Source organism: Anabrus simplex, chromosome 7 (genome assembly GCF_040414725.1).
Source record: "Anabrus simplex isolate iqAnaSimp1 chromosome 7, ASM4041472v1, whole genome shotgun sequence".
NCBI lineage: Eukaryota > Metazoa > Arthropoda > Insecta > Orthoptera > Tettigoniidae > Anabrus > Anabrus simplex.
The window spans coordinates 292110877-292132000 of NC_090271.1; the positions used below are offsets into that span (position 1 = coordinate 292110877).

General features: G+C 37.9%; 1 protein-coding gene across 1 annotated transcript in view; it reads left to right on the top strand.

Annotated features, from left to right (window-relative positions):
* The window catches only part of Rpt4 (Regulatory particle triple-A ATPase 4), a 139795-nt gene that overhangs the window by 65683 nt on the left and 52988 nt on the right, over positions 1-21124 (top strand). Inside the window, exons 5-7 of the mRNA XM_067151740.2 lie at positions 15077-15226; positions 18571-18694; positions 19591-19691. Coding sequence (XP_067007841.1) covers positions 15077-15226; positions 18571-18694; positions 19591-19691 — 375 coding nt within the window. The remainder of the gene's footprint in view (positions 1-15076; positions 15227-18570; positions 18695-19590; positions 19692-21124) is intronic.

The window sequence follows — 21124 nt, forward strand, 5'->3', positions numbered from 1 at the left end:
ATGTGTCCTATCATTCTATCTCTTCTTCTCGTCAAATTTAGCCAAATCGATCTCCTCTCACCAATTCGATTCAGTATCTCTTCATTCGTGATTCGATCTATCCATCTCACCTTCAGCATTCTTCTGTAACACCACATTTCATAAGCTTCTATTCTCTTTCTTTCTGAGCTAGTTATCGTCCATGTTTCACTTCCATACAATGCCACGCTCCACACGAAAGTCTTCAAAAACATCTTTCTAATTCCGATATCAATGTTTGAAGTGAGCAAATTTCTTTTCTTAAGAAAGCTCTTCAGGGTGTACACTTGTATGGAAAACCTGGGAAACAGGGAAATGGCAGGGAATTAGATAATTAATGGGAAAACCTGGAAATGTCAGGGAATTCAGGAAAAATTGGAAATTCATTCTTCTGCCAGATAAAATTGACATACCGTATTTATCTGTGTAATACAAACATATTTTTCAGTTTTTATGACATTAATCTAGGGCATGTCTTTTATGCCAGGAATAAATTTTAATGAAAAAGTGTGATCTCGAATGTGAAGTAATCTATAATATCAATAGCTATATGATTGATCGATCGAATTTTCAATGTTTTGATCTGCTTACTATTGAATATTCTGTGTTGTTGGAGAATGGTGAGCTTGATGAATTAGACCTATATTGCATTCTCAGTTTTTTCCAGTAATGTTTCCAGGCTCTGAAACAGCTTCGAAAGTTCAACTGCACAGAACAAAAGTTGCATATACAATCACTCATGGTTTGGCTCTCTATTTCCATAAACAAGTTCTTGAGATGGGTAGTAAGTGCACACATTTCACCATTGGGTTTGACGAGTCACTGAATAAAGTTTCTCAGATAGGCCAAATGGAACTTGTAGTTCATTGTCAATCCTGATACTAATGAAGTATGCACTTCTTATTTTGATTCCATGTTTCTTGGTCACTCTACCTCCTCAGATTTGTTAATGGTGTTTTGCAAGCACAGCAAAGACCGTATCTAAAAAAATTACTAATTTCAGTGGATGGTCCAAATGTTAATAAAATGTTCTTTCAGGATTTTGGTAATTTATTAGATGATCTAGATGTTCCTATTTTGTTGAACATTGGATCTTGTGGCTTGCATAGTGTGCACAATTCATATAAAATGGCAGTAAAAGAAACCCAGTGGAATATTGCAGAATTTCTTCGTGCTCTTCACTTCTTGTTTTGCTACGCTCCTGCAAGTCGTGCTGATTCTATACATTATTCAGGTTCAAACGTATTTCCTTCGAAATATTGTGCTATAAGATGGCTTGAAAATTTTCAAGTCATTGAACATGCTATAGATATCCTACCTAATGTCGAAAAATATGTGGAAGGAACAAACAGAGACAAGAAAATCCCAAGCTGTAACAGCTTCAAAATAGTATAAACTTCACTTAAAGTAAGGTTCTTAAGGCCAAGTTGTCATTTTTATTATCACTTGTTGGAGATTTGGAACCATTCCTAAAAGTTTCAGACAGGTCTCCCATTTACATCACTCCTTTATGAATCTTTCATTGATGATAAATATCATGACAAGGTTTGTAAAGTCTGAGACACTGCAGTCTTCAGAAGATCTCCTAAAACGTATTTAGACAGGAAGGAAAATCTTCTGCTTGCATCTACAATTGACATAGGTTATGCTGCTAAAGCAGCACTTCGTGGCAATCCTGGATTAAATGATAGAGATATATTAGTGTTTTGCACAGATTGTCTAAGAGGAATGGTAGCTTTGTGCAAATAGTTACTGGAAAGGTCACCGCTGGCATATCGTCGTCGTCATCTGCAGTTTCCAGCTGTTGGCCGTATCTGCTCACCGCTAGCATACAAACTGACTAAATTAATTTCTTGTTTCGATCCAAGTGTAGCCAAGTAGCCTCTAAGCAGCAGACTGCTAAGGATAGCTTTAAATGCCTTTGTTGAAAACAAATGGATCTCGGGTAATGAAGCCGTTCATGTACAAAGGGAGTTCACTTCTGTTTGTGAGAATGATACTTTGAAAGAAGTGAATTCTTTGTATTCTAAAGACGAGAGGTTAGATCACTTTTGGCTCCGCACTGTTCTTCCAATAGTAAATTTGAAAACAGAAAAGTTGGCTTCATTTCTCAAAATGATACTAATATTGTTTCATGGAAATGCTTCACTTGAATGTGGTTTTCCTGTTAATAAAGAAATTATAGTAGGGAACATGCTACAAGTATCCCTTGTAGCACAAAGAATAATATATTATTCTATCCCAAACCCTGGTGGAATTGAAAAGGTCTCCATTAATAACATGCTCCATGCTGCAAGGAGTGCTCATGCTTTGTACATTCAAAATCTAAAGGAGAAACGTGAAATATTGGTAGTAGAAGATTCTTTGCAAAAAATAAGAGAAAGGCCACTTTGTTGCCGAAGGAATTAGAAGAAAAGAAGTGGAGGGTGATGGCAGAAGCTCGAGTCGTTGATGGCTACAAAGAAGTTTCTTCGCTGAAGCAGTAATGGTAATACATTTAAAAAAAACTTAAAGTGAATTTAATCAGACTAAATTAAACTTCCAAGTTTTAATATGCACATTAATTGCTCATTTATTTTTTTGGATGTTATTACTGACACTTCCTTTATAATTATGTTTTTTGTCATGTGTCAGGAAAAAAACTAGTTTTTATGTCTGGAAAACAGGGAAATGTCAGGGAATTTTAAAATCTGAATTTGGTGGACACCCTGGCTCTTCCTTGCTTGTGCTAGTCTGCATTTTAAGTCCTCCTTACTTCTGCCATCGTTAGTTATTTTACTACCCAAGTAACAATATTCATCTACTTCCTTTAAGACTTCGTTTCCTAATCTAATATTTCCTACATCACCTGCCTTCGTTTGACTACACTCCATTACTTTTGTTTTGGACTTATTTATTTTCATCTTGTACTCCTTACCCAAGACTTCATCCATACCATTCAGCAACTTCTCGAGATCTTCTGCAGTCTCAGATAAAATAACAATATCATCAGCAAGTCTCAAGGTTTTGATTTCCTCTCCTTGGACTGTGATTCCCTTTCCAAATGTCTCTTTGATTTGCTTTACTGCCTGTTCTATGTAAACATTGAAAAGGAGAGGGGACAAACTGCAACCTTGCCTCTCTCCTTTCTGGATTGCTGCTTCTTTTTCAAACCCCTTGATTCTTATCACTGCAGACTGATTTTTATACAGATTGTAGATAATTCTTCGTTCTCGGTATCTGATACCTATCATCTTTAGAATCATAAATAGCTTGATCTAATCAACATTATCGAATGCCTTTTCTAGATCTACGAATGCCATGTACGTGGGCTTGTCCTTCTTGATTGGATCCTCTAAGATCAGACGTAAAGTCAGGATTGCTTCACGTGTTCCTACATTTCTTCTGAAGCCAAATTGATCTTCTCCCAACTCAGCTTCAACTTGTTTTTCCATTCTTCTGTAAATAATACGTGTTAAAATTTTGCAGGCATGAGATACTAAACTAATGGTGCGGTAGTTTCCACACCTGTCAGCACCGGCTTTCTTGGGAATAGGTATAACAACATTCTGCCGAAAATCGGATGGGACTTCTCCTGTCTCATACATGGTTTTCCGTGCTTTCCCATTTTCACACCAGGCAAATGCTGGGGCTGTACCTTAATTAAGGCCACGGCCGCTTCCTTCCAACTCCTAGGCCTTTCCTATCCCATCGTCGCCATAAGACCTATCTGTGTCAGCGCGACGTAAAACCCCTAGCAAAAAAAAAAAAATTGATACCTTCCAGTGTCTCCAGGTCTCATCCACGTATACAGCCGTCGTTTGTGGTGTTTGAATCAAGTATTGGCAAGGACTAAATTATGATCAGTGCAGAATCCAACCAGCCGACTTCCTTTTTCGTTCCTTTGTCCCAATCCAAATTCTCCTACTGTACTAGCTTCTCTTCCTTGGCCTACCACTGCATTCCAGTCTCCCATCACAATTAGATTCTCGTCACCTTTTACATATTGTATTAAATCTTCTATCTCCTCACATATTCTTTCAATTTCTTCATCATCCGCTGAACAAGTAGGCATATAGACCTGCACTATTGTGGTGGGCATTGGTTTGGTGTCTATCTTGACGACAATAATTCTTTCACTATGCTGGTCGTAGTAGCTTACCCGCTGCCCTATTTTCTTATTCATTATTAAACCAACTCCTGCATTTCCCCTGTTTGATTTCGTGTTGATAATTCGGTAGTCGCCTGACCAAAAATCTTGTTCTTCCTGCCAACGTACTTCACTTATACCAACTACATCTAACTTTAGCCTATCCATCTCCCTTTTCAGATTCTCTAACCTACCACAACGATTCAAACTTCTAACATTCCACGCTCCGACTCGCAGAATGTCAGTATCCATCTTCCTCCCCACCCGGAGATCCGAATGGGGGACTAGTTTACCTCCGGAATATTTTACCCGGGAGGAAGCCATCATCAGTATATCATTCATAGAGAGCTGCATGTCCTCGGAAGGTAGTTACGGCTGTAGTTTCCCGTTGCTTTCAGCCGTGTAGCAGTATCAACACAGCTAAGCCATGTTGAGTATTATTACAAGGCCGTATCGGTCGATCATCTAGACTGCCGCCCTTGCAACTACCGAAAGGCTGCTACCCCCCTTTCGATGAACCATTCGTTAGTCTGGTCTCTCAACAGATACCTATCCGATATGGTTGCACCTGCGGCTCGGCTATCTGCATCATTGGGACACGCAAGCCTCCCCACCGCGGCAAGGTCACGTGGTTCGCAGAGGAATGTATAATACAGTAAACTCGCAATTTCAAAAGTCTATTAAGCAGGAACACATTATTACACAAAAATACGCCCAACCATCATTTCTTTTATCGTTATTCATTGTCATTCCGTGAGACAGCTAGCTGGAAATAGGCTTATATTGATATCAACATTTCTTCAGCTTGCTTGTGTAATGAACGCCAAAAACGAAATGGAAAAGCTTAAGAAAATATCAAAAGCTCCTATATGGGATATTTCGGGAAAAAACGTAAGCAATTGTAATTGAATTGGCAAGTTGAAAAGGGTACGGTACACATTCCAAAATCCTTACTTTTCAGGAGAAAGGAAAAACTGTTTCCTAGCTTAAAAGAAAGGTTTGATCCAAAAAGTTTCTATTAGGCACTTATACATCATATTTCTGCGTATTAAACTACAATGTATGGAAATCATATTACGTTACCATTTTTTATGTCGAGGAATATGTGCCTTTTTAGGGTACTCAAATTTGATAAAGGTCTTTGTAGAGGCAGATAATGTATAATAAACTCGCAATTTCAAAAGTCTATTAAGCAATAGCACATTATTACACAAAAATACGCCTAACCATAATTTCTTTTATAGTCATTCATTGTCATTCCGTCTCTTTAAAGTGTTTTACTTTACGAAGATGTCTAGCCTCCATAACCTCTGAATGGTGTATGTCTTCTATGTTTAAAATACCGTGAAGATCATCAACATTATCGCCCATTCTTTCAATGTGTGTTCAATGTTATATGGATAAGTCAAATATTTCACCACTATCATATTACTGTAGACAATTAATACCACAAAAATAAACTGCTCACTCGTTTCTTTTTCCGCTACTTGCTGCTGTAGAGCGCTTATACAAGGGTACTGGTCTGTATAAGCATTTCAATGAACAACTATACCAGATGTATACACAGGAGGCTTATACGCGGTTTATTAGTAACGAATTTGACATAAACGGTGTATAAACCTTGTATAAATGTTATACACCGTTTATTAGTAAGATGGTGTGTATATAATTAACGGAATATTTTTACTGGGCTGAGTAACTCAGGCGGTTGACCCCAACATGGCCGGTTCGATTCTGGCTCAGTCCGGTGCTCAAATACATCAGTCCCGTGTCATTACATTTACGACACGTAAAAGAATTCCTGCAAGACTAAATTCCAGCACCTCGGTGTCTCCGAAAGCCATTAACATGAGATAATGGAATTTTCAGTTGTTTGAATGTGATTTTATTGTGCATGTAACTGCATATTTTCATGATTTTCTTTTGTGTCACGTTTTCAATATTTTAATTCCCATGTAGCATATTTTTAACTAGTTTTAAGGTTCTCTAATTTTTTCCATCTGGACAATTCAGTTGGCAGCAACATTGTGTGGGATGATGAAACTCATCATGTGCAGAGAAATGTTGCTGATTTCATATGGTGAATCCCCTGTTGCATCATCCTTGCATGTTTTGCGCAAGGCTGGGAAGCCCGTAGCTTGCTCAGATGGTGATGTGAACTGGCTGCGTGCTAGACAAATTAAGTTATGCATATGATGTGTGTGTTAAAAGTGAAACCTTTATACAAATTCTGTTAATTATACTGAAATATGCGGAAGACACGATTTCTGAAAATGGGGATGAGGATAACAATTACACACTAAGTAAACATGATGATTCTGGCGCTTCAGGCTAGTAAATGTAGAAAATGAGCTAATTTCAAATTGGTGTGAAGTGTAACGTTGTTTTATATCTCTTCCTTGAAGTGGGTTCTGTAATACTATTTTATACCGCTTCCTAAAAATGTGGGTATTTCCCATATACCTACAGCAACTTGATGCAACCCAGTCGTCAAACAAAGAACAGTGGGAATGCAAATTCCTGGTTGTAAATAAGGATACCGGTGCCAATTGACTAATTGGATTAGAATCTGCATTAGCGTGTTCCAGTAGATGTGCCCACAAAGTCAAATTTCAAAATATTAACCGAACTGGCATCCACAGCTGCGTCAGATTTTTTTTTGTTTATAAAACATATTATTTTCATAAATTTATATTAAAATTGCTGCACTATTATGATAATTAAAACTCATTTTTGTGTAGAAGAAAGTGTGATCTTTCTATGCATTCCAAAAGTTATAATCATATCTTACCCCAGCATTGAAAAATTTTCACAAACCATTAAAAATCCTGCGATTTTTGGAGGGTAGTACATTCAAATAGGGCCGCCTCCAATGTGTTAATTAATTTACAGCAGCAGTTTTCAGATGACTTAATATCTACAGACAATAGGGTACTGTTTTGTGGAGCATGTCAGAAAAATATAGAGTGAGAAGCAGCAGGTGGCCGTGGAGAATGTATTAGCCAAGGATATTGCCTGTGGTCTTTATAGGATTACTTTTAAATGATGTATTCTTCAGCATAATAGGGTTGTGATTGTGGTTATTTATATTGATTTTTATACGATACTATGTTATCTGTGTGTTCGTCAGTATATTTTTTGATATAATCTTTTCAAATTGAATGTGTGTACATCTTCAGTCTGGGAAGCCATATTTGTTTATTTACTTATAGTGCTTAGTTACCATAGCACTTGAATGATCAGCTGGTGATCACGTAAGTAAGGTTAACTGAAGTTTATATACCTCTGCTGACACATCATGCATTGAGATGGATGATTCAAACAGAAGTAATGTTTCAGCTAATGACAAAAGTAATTCCTCTCAGCCTGTGTGTAACCATTGCGGGCAACTGTTTAAGTCCACTCGGGGGGTCAATATTCATATCTCAAAAGCACATCCGAATGAGCACCGAACACGGCTAGTGAATAGACAGACAGCTGGGGAATCGAACCACCAAGTAAATACTGAAATAAATTTAGGAACATCTGTAGAACAAGTGCATGAATCTAGAAAAGAAATAAAACAACAAAACACACATAACTCGTACTACCAAGAGCAAATGGTAATATGGAGGGAAAGGCTACAAGGTGACATCAATGATTCTGAATTTTTCTTACTTGTAGAAGACTTCCTAAAGAGTCTGTCCACTGCAATTGATATTTTTCCTGGGCCTAAACACCCAGCAAGGAAATCGTATGTTAATACGGAAAAAGGATATAAACAAAGTTCAAATCCGCAAAGGTCCGCTAATAGGGATAGAGAAAAAAGACGAAGTAAATATTTATATCAGTTGACTCAATTTCAGTTCCACAATCAACGTAGGAAAGCAGTTAGAACTGTCCTTCATGAAAACAATGAAAGATGTCCGATTAATTCGCAACATGTATATGGCTATTTCCATGAAATATTAGGACATGAAAATAATTCAGTGAGAGAAAATTATCCCCCAAAAGTGAGTGAAGCTACACAAACGGTTTACAATGACACGTTTAATGATGTTATATCTAAAGATGAAATACAGTTCGTAACAAGTAGAATTGCGGTGGACACTTCACCTGGACCAGATTACGTCATCGTTACAGCTATTAAAAGTGACATCGCTTCCGAGATAATTGCCACAATGGCCACTCGTATGCTTCAAACAGGACAGGTACCACCGTGTCTTAGAAAGGCAAGAACCGTTCTTATACACAAGGGAGGTGACCCTGATGACATTGCAAACTGGAGACCAATCACAATATTTTCTGTTGTTAAGAGAGTAATTGAGCGAGCTCTTGATAAACGCCTGAGAGAATACGTTGGTTTTAATCCACAACAACGGGGATTCATATCTTCAGCCGGTACACCTATCAATACTTCTACACTCGATTCGGTTTTAAATTCCGCGAAACTGAACAAAACTGATCTAACAGTGATTTTTCTAGACGTCAGAAAGGCGTTTGACAACATTGGGCACCTTCATTTACATGAGACCTTGAGGACATTAGGAATACCTGAGAAATTAAAGGAACTAATAGTTAATCTCCAGACAGGAAACACTACAAAAATAGAAACTGTAACTGGAAAGACAGCCACCTTAAGCCTAAAAACGGGTGTTATGCAGGGATCACCTCTTTCTCCTTGTCTCTACAATCTAGCAACAGATCATATTTTAAACGAACTAACTGAAGACTCTCTCACAAGCCACTATGGATTTTCTTTAGTACCACATCTTCTACCTTTAACGATCATGGGTTTCGCTGATGACTTGGCTGTCATAGGAAATAGTCGAAGAGCAGCACTTGAGCTCTCGAATATAGTCACGAGGAGCTTTCATGAAATAGGGTTTTATATCAACCCAATGAAATCTACAGCAATCTGCATCGAACGCGGAAAGTTAATCGAAGACCCAGCTGAATTTAAGAGCTATGATATATCGAGTTTGCGACGTGGGGAAACAATCCGCTATCTGGGAGTTAACTTTTCAAATGAAATAATTTTTCAACCTACACAGAAGCTTAAAAAATTACGGAATAAAATGGAGAAATTGTTTTCTTATCCACTATTACAGGCTGACCAGAAATTTAAAGTAATAAACACAGTTATATGCCCATCTCTCATATACCCATTCCAAACTATCAAGCCAGAGAAGATTCCGAAAAAGTTCCTTGCTGATACAGACATACTAATTCGAAGTGGTCGGAAATTCTTCAAATACCTGCAGACATTCCTAATGGAATGGTCTACACTGAGAAAAAATATAAGGGGTTGGGACTCTTCTGCGCCACTTGGGAAGCTCATCTTCAGCACATTAACTTCTGTAAGGTACTATTAAGCTCAGGTGACGAATACATCCGTGCTACAAGAAATCTGAAAGAAGAAATAACTCTCTCACTACAATCCCTCAGTGTCCCTCCATCTGACAATTTGCTGCATCCATGCCTAGAAATGATAGATGCCAGGAAAGTGAGAAGAGTACTGAGAGAAAGGGCATTCAGTGAGTGGTGTAACTTGCAGCAGAAAGGAAGAGGTGTATGTTTGTACAATGAATATACTCCTGCCAACTCCTGGATTCGAGACCATCAAGGCTTATCATGTAGTGAATGGCATGAAGCAATTAAGATGACAGCAAACATTTCAGCAGTTAGATTGGTACCAGGAAGATCTCGGAACGATTCCCTTTGTAGGCGCTGCCTCAAGGAGATTGAAACTCTTGCTCATGTTCTGGGATCTTGTCCTCATGGTGAACTTTTAAGGAATACGAGTCATCATAACATTCGCTCGTTAATTGCGGCAACGCTAAAAGACCATGGTTTCCAGGTATTTGAAGAAGTTCATGGCTTAGCGGACAACGGAAGCCACAGAAGGATTGACATCATTGCTTTCAAGAATAAGAAGAGAGGTTACATTATCGACCCCACAATTCGCTTTGAAAGCCGTAAGTCACAGCCCTCAGATGTTAACCTAGAGAAAAGGAATATTTACTTACCAACAATTCCTTACTACAGGGAGAAATACCAGATAGAGGAAATCAACATAGTAGGTCTGATGATTGGAGCAAGGGGAACGATTCCCGCTTTTGCCGCTAATTTCTGGAAACAAATGTCTATGCCAGTTACAGCATTACGGCAGATTGCCATCATAGCCTTAAGGGGCTCACTGATAATTCTAAGAAATCACTGTTACAATTAGGTTACCTTCAACATTTATCAAGTACAGTATATCTATTTATCTCCTAAAAATAAATGTAAAAGTATACTTTGTCGCAAGGCAGCCTCTGCATGAGAGGAAGTATTTCATAAAATAAAATAAAAATTCAGCATAATAACACAGCTAGATATATGGAGAATTTAACCAGAAAACTTTCAAATAAAGAAGCTGATTGAAGGCAATAAGTAGACCATTTAGAGAGTAGGGAAGCATTTTTAGCTGCCGATGTTCGATTGTGTAAGATTAATAATCCCAATTTAAAGATTTTCCTTGCCAGATACTCTCGACAACATGTGCCTGAAAAAAGTACGGTACATTTCATAAGATGTATGTAGGGCCTTCTTAAAATAATGTAATCTCATATTTGCAGAATCAAGTAGTGGAACTCAAGCTGTTTTAAAAGATCCCATTTTTGTTAATAATAATGGTCTATGGCCTCAGCTACTGTGTGCGGGCATATTAATTTGACATGTGGGCAGCCTGCATATCAATTCCCACATTCCATTTTACACTACCAGATGATAGAGTTAACAGCATTTATGTTGGGTGATCTATAGCTGAGTTTTAATTCATTTTGTTGGGTTATTCTGTCACTATACATTCGCAGTGTCTTTTTAAAATTTGTTGTGTTGAATTTACTGTATATTGGATCTTTTTTATTTATATTGTGGCGGTCTCTCTGCCATGCCAATTCCAAGTTGGAAAGAGCAAGTTAGTTTGGATCCGGCCGCAAGCGATTGCACAGAGTTATTTACCCCTCCTGCTTGCCTGCAGAGGTAATCAGTCAGAATGATTCAGGAGCCCAAGGCCAGTCACTCTCTACATCACTCCATCTTCCTGGAGGCCTGCAACGATACTAAAAAGACCTGGAAAATAAATCTAGATCATTCTGTATCAAGAAAACTCTGGAGTTTCCTTTTGGGCAGCAGACCTCGAGCTCTGGCAACCAGCGAGTGCTGTCAATATTGTGTGTGAATGTACTGTTATGGAGTACTGTGACTGTACAGCAGAGCAGAGTGTGTGAGACCACTGCTGTGTAGTACTGATGGTATTCGTGAGAGTACAGCCATGAAATTGTCAGTCTGTCAGTTGTCACACATTCAAGTGAGTGTTTGGTCTGTCTTGGAGTTGAGTCTCATTCTATCCAGTGGTGTGGTTGCAATTGGATCCCTCCTTGTTGGTTCAGCGAGAATTGCAGGTTACATTGAACGAGGACTGTTAGTGTGTACGATCGACGAAGAGTGCTGTGGTCATTCTGACAGACAGTAGACGACATGAAATATTGCATAATTGTGTTTTTCATAACTGGAACTAGTGTGATTGTGTTAACTTGTAAGTGCGACTGAGTTGGTGTGGGTTGAGAGAGCACAAACTGTTAATCAGTGTCTATGTTGTAGTTAGTAAATCTTGGTTGTACACATTAAACAGTATCAGTTTTGTTTTTCTTTCTTACCCCCGTCACATTACAGTATTAACAAACTGCTAATTTTCAAAAAGAAATGAAAAAGAAGTTATTGGAGCAACAGTTCTAATTCATTCAAAGTATCAATCATCCCTATTCAGGACAAAGTTGACATCAGTTAGACGATCCTGAAGTCCTTCATGCATGGCTCTTTCCGTAGTCTCTCTTGTTTGATCTTCCATAGTACTGTTAAAATTAATTGAAGGTGCTGAATAATCCTTCTAAATAGCCCTAATTGATCTTGCACTTGACGAAATCCTAACTCTAAAATCCTTCCTATTGCCTGCATCTTAACACTCAAGCTTGCACCACATCGTTGCAATTGGTTCCTATATTTTAGTGATTTGAGGTATTTGAAACCATTTCTTTTCAATTTCAATTCAGTTAATTTATAACTGTTAGGTTCTTCAGTCTGTCAAAACTAATTTATGAATAAATATAGATTTAGGTTCTTCAGTCTGTCAAAACTGATTTATGAATAAGTAAATTTAGATTAGCAATATACTGACTGCTTTCCTAAGAAAATAATTTAAGTCACCATTTGCATAGATTGTAACAAAATTTTGAAATTGTATCTGTTGGAGGTCTGTTGAAGATGAAACAATCTCAGAAATTACATACTATTTTATTTCTATGGACACAAAATGTGTTAAATTCTTCTTATGCTTAGGGGAGTCACAACACTGTTGTACACTAATACGCTCTTGAACTGATACCTTGCCTTCACACACTCTCAGAACACTTGGTTTTAGGCAAGTAAAACTATCTCTAACAAAGAAAACCGTGCATACGATAGCAGGGTGTACAGCTGGCAATCAGAGGTTAGGGGGGGTACCAACCAGCATTCGTCAGCACACTGGGTAGAGAACAGAAGAGTGAGAGGGAAGATGGTGTGACGTCGTCGGTACACAATTAGCGTGCTGTCTGCCTCGTGTGTTGAGCGGACTGAAGCAGACCTCTTTCCACCTTTCCTCCTGCCTGCACATACGTACGTCTATGCTGTTCAGTGTTAATGAAAGACCTAATTCCTAATTCTTCCAGCTGACCAAGATGTCGCAGCAAGTTAACACCCTCACTGTACAACGTGACGTCACATTTAAACCTAGGAAGAATTGAGAAGTACAGTCTTGTTTCCCATCCCTAGCTGAGAGGAATAGCAGTCTATAAATATATGTGCATAAGAAACAAAAGTTTTCAATACCTTCATGCCTGACTTTCATAATATGAAACTTTGTGACATTTCAATGCTTTATGATAGTATTGGAACTCTTAAATATTGTTACGAATGAAGGACTAACTGTTTTATCTAATTTAATGTAGGATAGCTCATTTAGTCCACATACAATTATATCTGAGAATGGATGATAACAGTTCCCTAATTAGTGGCTACTTACAAAGTTTTTCCTCCACTGCACTACAGGTCCTCAGTTCTGGTATTTACCCATCAATAATCTTGATAGACAGCTTACTTTTCGCTTTGCTTTGCACGCTTAGTCACTCCTCTCTGCAGTTTCATGCATGCAGGTTCAAACACACAGTCCATTAACAATCACGACACGCGACGACTGTTCCTTGGCTCGACTCCAGAGAAGTCTGACACTCGCACAATCACTTCACATGGCCGCTCCTCTCAATGAGGAACTCGGCACATATTGTAAGACAATAACACACCACCACACCGCTAAACTACAGCGACCACACTACTCTCCTTCATACGGCTACAATACACTCGGTGACCGAGCGAGTTGACCATGCTGTTAGGGTCTTGCAGCTATGAGCTTGCATTTGGGAGATAGTGGGTTCGAACCCTACTGTCGGCAGCCCTGAAGATGGTTTTCTGTGGCTTCTCATTTTCACACTTGGCAAATGTTTGGCTGTACCTTAATTAAGGCCACAGCCACTTCCTTCCAAATCCTAGCCCTATCCTATCCCATTGTTGCCGTAAGATTTATCTGTGTTGGTGCAGTGTAAAATAAAACTTGGCAACGACAACCACAATGAGTACTACTAGTGCTTACTCACTCCAGCAGCAGCAGCAACAACAACAGCTACTGCTGTCCAGCTCCACAACATAGTGACGACAGCAACAACACTCCAACACTACTGTTGTCCATCTCCAATTCCCATGTTCGTGGCTAGCCTCCATTTTATATTCCTGGTGATGTACTTGAATCTTCACGATGCGGCTAGAGAAGGAACATTCTCGTTTCACGTTCCAGAAGGCCCATGGGGAAATCAGATGAAAGCTCGTTATAGAGAGAGGCCACCTGGGAGGTCTACAGCATGAGTTACTCATCTCTTCCAGGAAATACCAATGGGGGCTACGGTAGGGCCGATGACCACTCAAGCACGTAACTGTATTGATTTTTCTTTAACACTCATGCAGATTTCTACAAAATTAGATCAAAATTGCAATAAATCTATTTTGATTTCTATGTATCGGTAATTGGTCTTTTAGTGGAAATTATAAAGTGGGGCCACCTATTAAATACAGTATGAACTATTTATTAAGAATTGTATTGTATTGAATAGGTGAATCCAGAAATAAAATACTTTCGAGAATTTTGTACATATATTGTAAGTCAATGTGGAACCTAGATAAAGTTCATTTCTTGCAGGTGGTAACTAGTACACCTACCACAGTGCATGGCTACACTGAGTCAAAATTGACACATTAGGGAGAAACACTGGCAACCAAGAATGAGTTAGATGGAAAATCCATAATTTCCAATAGCTGACCAGTTATATTCGAGTACTCTTAAGTCCAAATTTGCAGGTTCGATCGTGGCTCAGTCCAGTGGTATTTGAAGGTGCTCAAATACATCAGCCTCATGTTGTTAAATTTACTGGCACGTAAAATAACTCCTGTGGGACTAAAATCCGGTATCTCGGCATCTCCAAAAACTGTAAAAGTAGTTAGTGAGGCATAAAGCCAATATTTAAAGAAAATATTAGAATCATGAATTTACTCATTCAGGACAAATATTTTGAGTTTGCTATGGGAATCAAAATTGTAAAATCTGTTTTATCAAAATCATGTTGGGCATAGGAATTGATGGTGAGAACAAACACATATATAGGATGTATGACAGAATCGTTATTAAGTTTGGGTAAATAACAGCTAAATGTATTCTAACACCAGCAGGAGTTAATGTTTCATTGATCATTTGCATGAACATCATGGAAAAGTTGTATGTCCATAGAATAATAGGTATTTATATCATGTTTTTATTTGCAGGTAATTGAGCTACCTCTTTTAAATCCTGAATTGTTCCAAAGAGTGGGGATCACACCACCCAAGGGTTGTTTGTTATATGGACCTCCTGGCACTGGGAAAACTCTCCTAGCTAGAGCTGTAGCTAGTCAGCTTGATGCTAATTTCCTCAAAGTGAGTATTTTTCCCATTGCAGCATGTTACAGTTTTTATTGTATTTTAATCATCATGTGACAGTTGTTATGATTACACCTATCTACATGGTATCAAGTGATTGAAAACAGATGTGTGTTATGGTGATCCTAGAACGGTTGCCTTTTTTTTTTTTTTTTTCTATTAACAGTTTCTTCGGCGGGACAAAGTTTACTACAAAGATTTATTGCTGAAAACATTGTATGTGCAGTAGGTACTGAGCATCATTGGAGGGAAATTTAGCAGTAATCTTTTAGGTTGATTCAACTGCTCCTGCTAAGTCACCATTTTCTAACCTTGGAAATGTTGTACATCCCTGACTCTTGTATTTCCTGAACTGTTCTCAGTTTCTCTGTTGTGATTGCAGTTTTAGTTGAAGTCTTACAGTGTCTAGCTTGTGAACAGTCCTAATCTTTTTTGATGCATTTTTAGAAATTGTGTAATGCTTAACTCTTTCTTTACGTAGCCTTTCACTGCAGCAGTCTACCTTTGTCAATTTGGCATTTTCCTGCTAGTGCTCACCCCAGTGAGTGCACCTCTTGGGCATGTGTTGAGAATATCGTTGAAGTCAAAGCTGCAATTATTAGGACTATATTTATTTGAGCTAAAATCCCCTTGGGAGTGGCGACGCTGTTGTAACAATAGCCTAAATATGCATTATGGTAAATAAGGAGAGGCAATGAAGTACCATAAACACGCTGACCTGGCAGGAGCTGGACTGCTTCATTTTGTGTTCATTTGTCAGCATCTTCTGAACCCACTGGTTGCACATTCTGTAGTCCAATTTTTCTGATGCACTTTTGTAAATAACTGACCTTAAAACATGTAGAAAGTGAAGTATGTTTAGGATATTATGAATTGTCTGTTTGCACGAAGGGTGGTGTTAGCCTTAAGCACAATGTTGTCGTTGATGAGGGTTGACCGATCAGGATGTGGGTCATCATGAATGTTCTCCCAAGCTTCCTTGAATGAACTCTATGGACTTTTCCACCATTCATAGCTTTGGGGCTCCCGTACACATCAGTCTCTTCCAGTAGCACATTCTTCATACACGGTGGGCAGTTCGATTGTCTTAACGAGTTCCGTTGTGCACTACAAAGCAACACCACAGTATCAATATGGCAACAAGTGCACATTTATGCTCAAGGGATGCCATGAGTCTGTATGCATGCACAAAAGAACAAGCTTGCAGAATTTTAAAAGATGTAGACAACTGTTCCCGAATTATTACTAGTAATGAAAAATGTTCCAAAAGTAAGAAACAGCCTTCGTATTTATGCTCTGTAGCTGGCTATATTGCACTAGTGAGAAACCATGACCATGAGTATGAAATAACAATGTGGATATTCTGTAAGTGATGTGCCAAGTGATAGTTCAGTAGAAAATAACAGTAATTATGATCATCAAGCTTTAGTTTGCATTTGGAAGATATTGGGTTTTATTCCCACTGTTGTCAGCTTTGGATATTCCAGATCCTATGACTTTGGGGAGATTACTCAATTCGTAGATTGTTCAAAGTGCTCCAATGTGAAACAGTCACAATAGCTTTATCACTGACTGTAATGACATTTCCAAGTTGTTTCCACAGAGCAGTTTGGATGGTGAAATAGATGCTCAAGTTCTTAACTACACCACAGTCACATTAAGCATTCTGTGTATAACCCCATCTTTTGAGTGTAATCTTGGTTCTTGGCATTTCAGTTCTTATTCTGTTAAAGGTCTTCCAGACAGACCAAGGTTGTGAAGTACGTAATAGTTTTTGCAGTTGGCTGATTCCAGGCAGATATTGTGGACTTTTGCTAGCAGAATTGCTTCCTAAGAATGTTTCGTGTGGCCGGAACTGCTTAGTGTTGTTATTATTAACAAAACTTCTCCATGACCTTAGACTTTGTAGTATGAGCATCTCTCACAATGAAGAAATATTGGATGTTTGAGATTCTAGAGAAGAGTAGTACTGAGAGTGAGTGCATCAGAAAACATGCCTCGATCATTGTATAGAACAATTAGTTCTGTCCCAAAAAGTGAAGGGAAAAAATATTATACACACTCTAGACGAGACATTCTTCTTCTTCTTCTTCTTCTTCTTATTATTATTATTATTATTATTATTATTATTATTATTATTATTATTATTATTATTATTAACAATAGATTATCTTAAAAAACAAAACAGTAACAATTAAGATGGTAAAAGATCAGTAAAAGGTCTAATGGGAGGGTGTTTTCAATTAAAGAAAGAAAAGAAGGCAGCATCTCTCATAATGAAGAAATATTGGGCTGATAGGAAATCAAAAAAATTGTATGTATAATTGACTACATTGGTCCAATGTAGGCCATAAAATGTAAAATAAATTATCATCATACATATCATTTATGCACTTCGGTGGATGATTAACACTTGTCTGTCTTGTTGGATTTTCAGTACTCCTTCATCGTGATGGAGAATGCAGTTCTTTGCTCTTCACACCATTTTGCACCAGTTCTAACTCTTTCCAAAAGTTCTATGTGATCTTCTGGTGCTGGTCATTCGAGAGAGAGGGATGACTAAAACATGACAGTGCTTCTTCACAGAAAGGGGAAGATTTTCAGATTTAGAGAGCACAGCTCTGCATTTAATCTCACATCTCAGGCAATATTTACCCCCAGAATTTTGATGTGGGTCAAGGGTCTTTTGTAGAAATTTCCTTTCTTTTATTTGGACCTTTTCCGTCTCATTGTGAGGGAGGACCATGCACTTGGTGACATATAGGAGTTTGGGACATGCCATTGTGGTGTAATGGCTGTACATTTATGATACATTAATTTCCAGAGAGTCTATACTGAGCTCCCCTGTGCTGTTATTTGCGAACAAAGCTGTCACCGGACACGCTGATGGGGTCAGAGTAACGTGTAGAAGTAGGCCAACTCAAAGTTGCTTGATCTTTTCCTCTTATGTTATGTAACCTAATCAGGATTCATAACAATTCTTATCACAAGGCCCCATCCAGCAGTTAGCGGTGATAATGGCGGTATTTGACCTGCCATGAGATCGATCTGGACTGATCAGTGAGTTTACAGAGGTGGAAAACTGTTTTTGTGTCATATGTTTGTCCTGATATTTCAAGACTTCTTTCTCTTATGCATTAAAGGAAGTAATTTCTCCAAGACACTTAAAAATTGCAACATTTGATTTTTCCAGATTTGGCTTTGAGAAATGTGGTGGTATTGTGGCAATCAGACACTGTTACTTCAGATTTTTTCTGAAGGTATTACTACTACTACTATTACTGTTCCTGTGGTTTCCATTGAAGAAATATTTGTCTTATATTTTTCTTCTCTTTCCTCAGGTAGTTTCCAGTGCAATTGTTGACAAGTACATTGGTGAAAGTGCAAGGTTGATACGAGAGATGTTTAATTATGCCCGTGACCATCAGCCTTGTATAATTTTTATGGATGAAATCGATGCCATAGGTATAGTATTGAATTTGTATCACTCTAAAACTTCTCACATGTAAACCAAACAGTGTTAGTATAAACAATATACTGGCACTTTGCATGCATGCAGTGATGATTTTCTACATTCAGTCTTCAAGCTTCTGTGAGTGAACTCTGCAGTGTTCGATTTGCATGTAGCACTATAGCCTCATTGAGTTTTAACATAGCTTGAAATCATTTGAAGCTGAGCGTAATGGTGCCTTGGCCTCCCTCTGCTTCTCTTATCCTTCATGGCTGAGTCCATTATTCTCCTAGGTATATCCTCCTCTCATGAACATTCCACCAAAGCTGGAAATAAGTTTCATTTAGTTGGTTACTGTTTGGAAGCTCTATAAAAGACTATATCTAAATAAACAATATATTAAACTATATGGTGATTCTGTGGATATTATAACTATTGGATATTGTCACCTTTCAATCTGGAACAAACAGGGTCATAAAACAAGTTCCAAAGGTCTGAAATCTCATTTACCGAGCTGGATAGCTGCAGTCGCTTTAAGTGCGGCCATTATTCAGTATTCAGGAGATAGTGGGTTCGAACTCCACTGTCAGCAGCCCTGACGATGGTTTTGCGTGGTTTCCCATTTTCGCACCAAGCAAATGCTGTACCTTAATTAAGGCCACGGCCACTTCCTTCCCATTCCCAGCCACTTCCTATCCCATCGTCGCCATGAGACCTATCTGTGTTGGTGCACGTAAAGCAACTTGCAAAAAAAGAAAGAAAAGAAAACAGAAAATAAGAAGTCTCATTTCACTCACTATAAATCTGGTGTCAGAACACATGTAGGTCTACTGTATGTGAAATAAATAACTACTTTATGAAAGATAATATTGATTACATTGTGGTTTTGTTTTTATTTCTGAAATTACAGGTGGACGAAGGTTTTCGGAAGGTACATCTGCAGATCGTGAGATTCAGCGTACTCTCATGGAGTTGCTGAACCAGATGGATGGCTTCGACTCTCTTGGTCAGGTAAGATTAATTTGGCTTAGGTAATTAATTTGGGCTTATTCTTTATCAAACTACCGTACTCGCGCAAATTTTCTGCACGTATTTTCTTCCGGAATGTATTGAATAAAAACTGGGGTGCGTGCATTATTTGAAGTCGGGTTGCTTCACCTCAAATAGCGATCCTCTCATACTATACGTTGGGCAGGCAACCTGCTTATCAGAATTGTCCTGTGGTTTGCTTACCTTCCACTGATATTTGTAATCGATTAGATTCTAGATTCATTTATGTATTGTAATTAGTCTACTGTGTTGTTGGCCACACAGTCTGAGGTTGGACAACGCTATTTACTTAACAGAACTGAGGCTTGGAAGATGGCAACGTCAAGGCTTATTGTTCTGGTGATGACGATGAATAGAAGTACAGGAGCATGCACTTACTGCTTTGATTTTAATATTTTATTGCAGATATTAACATTGAGTACATAAAAATTGTACATCACTTTTTTCCTTGCAATTGTTGGCACTTTTAATGTATTATAAATTTATTTTAAGTGTTACCTAATGACCTTGTCAAAATACTTATTGAAACAGGCTGTGGATTCTCATTTTCACTATACTTATTATAATAACAATGTATAGGCAAGTGTATTTAGTCCATAGGGCTATCTCTGTTGAGAGGCAGTGGCATAATAAATAAAATATATTTATTTTTATTTTTCCACTTATCAATTACTTACCTTAGCCCATAACATAGAAATTCAGGAATTTTGTTAAACAAGTGTATTAGAACTCTGGTTCCACTGTGTAACGCACACATGTTGTACCTCTAATGTTCTTGTACTTTTTTGTAATTGCTTCATTAGACTAATTTGTTATCCACTTTTTGGATACATGGGACTATTTAATGTTTTTCATACATATAGGTCATTTTAAGGCCTTTTTTTATTTTTGTTGATTTTGTCTTTTAAATTTTCTCACGTCTAGATAGATATGATTTATTTTAATTGGCAAAGTTAGGGACACGTGTCCCTGTCTTACACTTAACCAGTGAAATACATAATTAACATAAAAATATATAACATACTGAATAAATGAAAAGAGACAAACAAATTACTACAGTGCTATGCTATCCTGCTGTACATAAAAATAACTATTAAAATGCACAATATAAATTAACGTTTTGCTTCCTACGAAGAAATTAACATACAACAAAGAATGAATTACAATTTCAATAATAATAATAATATAGATAAACCTACTACTGTATATGGTACCACAGGTACCAAAATTGGTATAACAATATGAAATATATGTTTCTACCTGTATACTGAAGTGTTGATTAGGTGGAGCATCTGCCCGAATTTCCTTAAGGTACAGTGAAACCTCGTTAGTACGTTTCTGCAGGGAGCGAAAAAAATCATGTTAAGTGGGAAAACATACTATCAAATATCCCA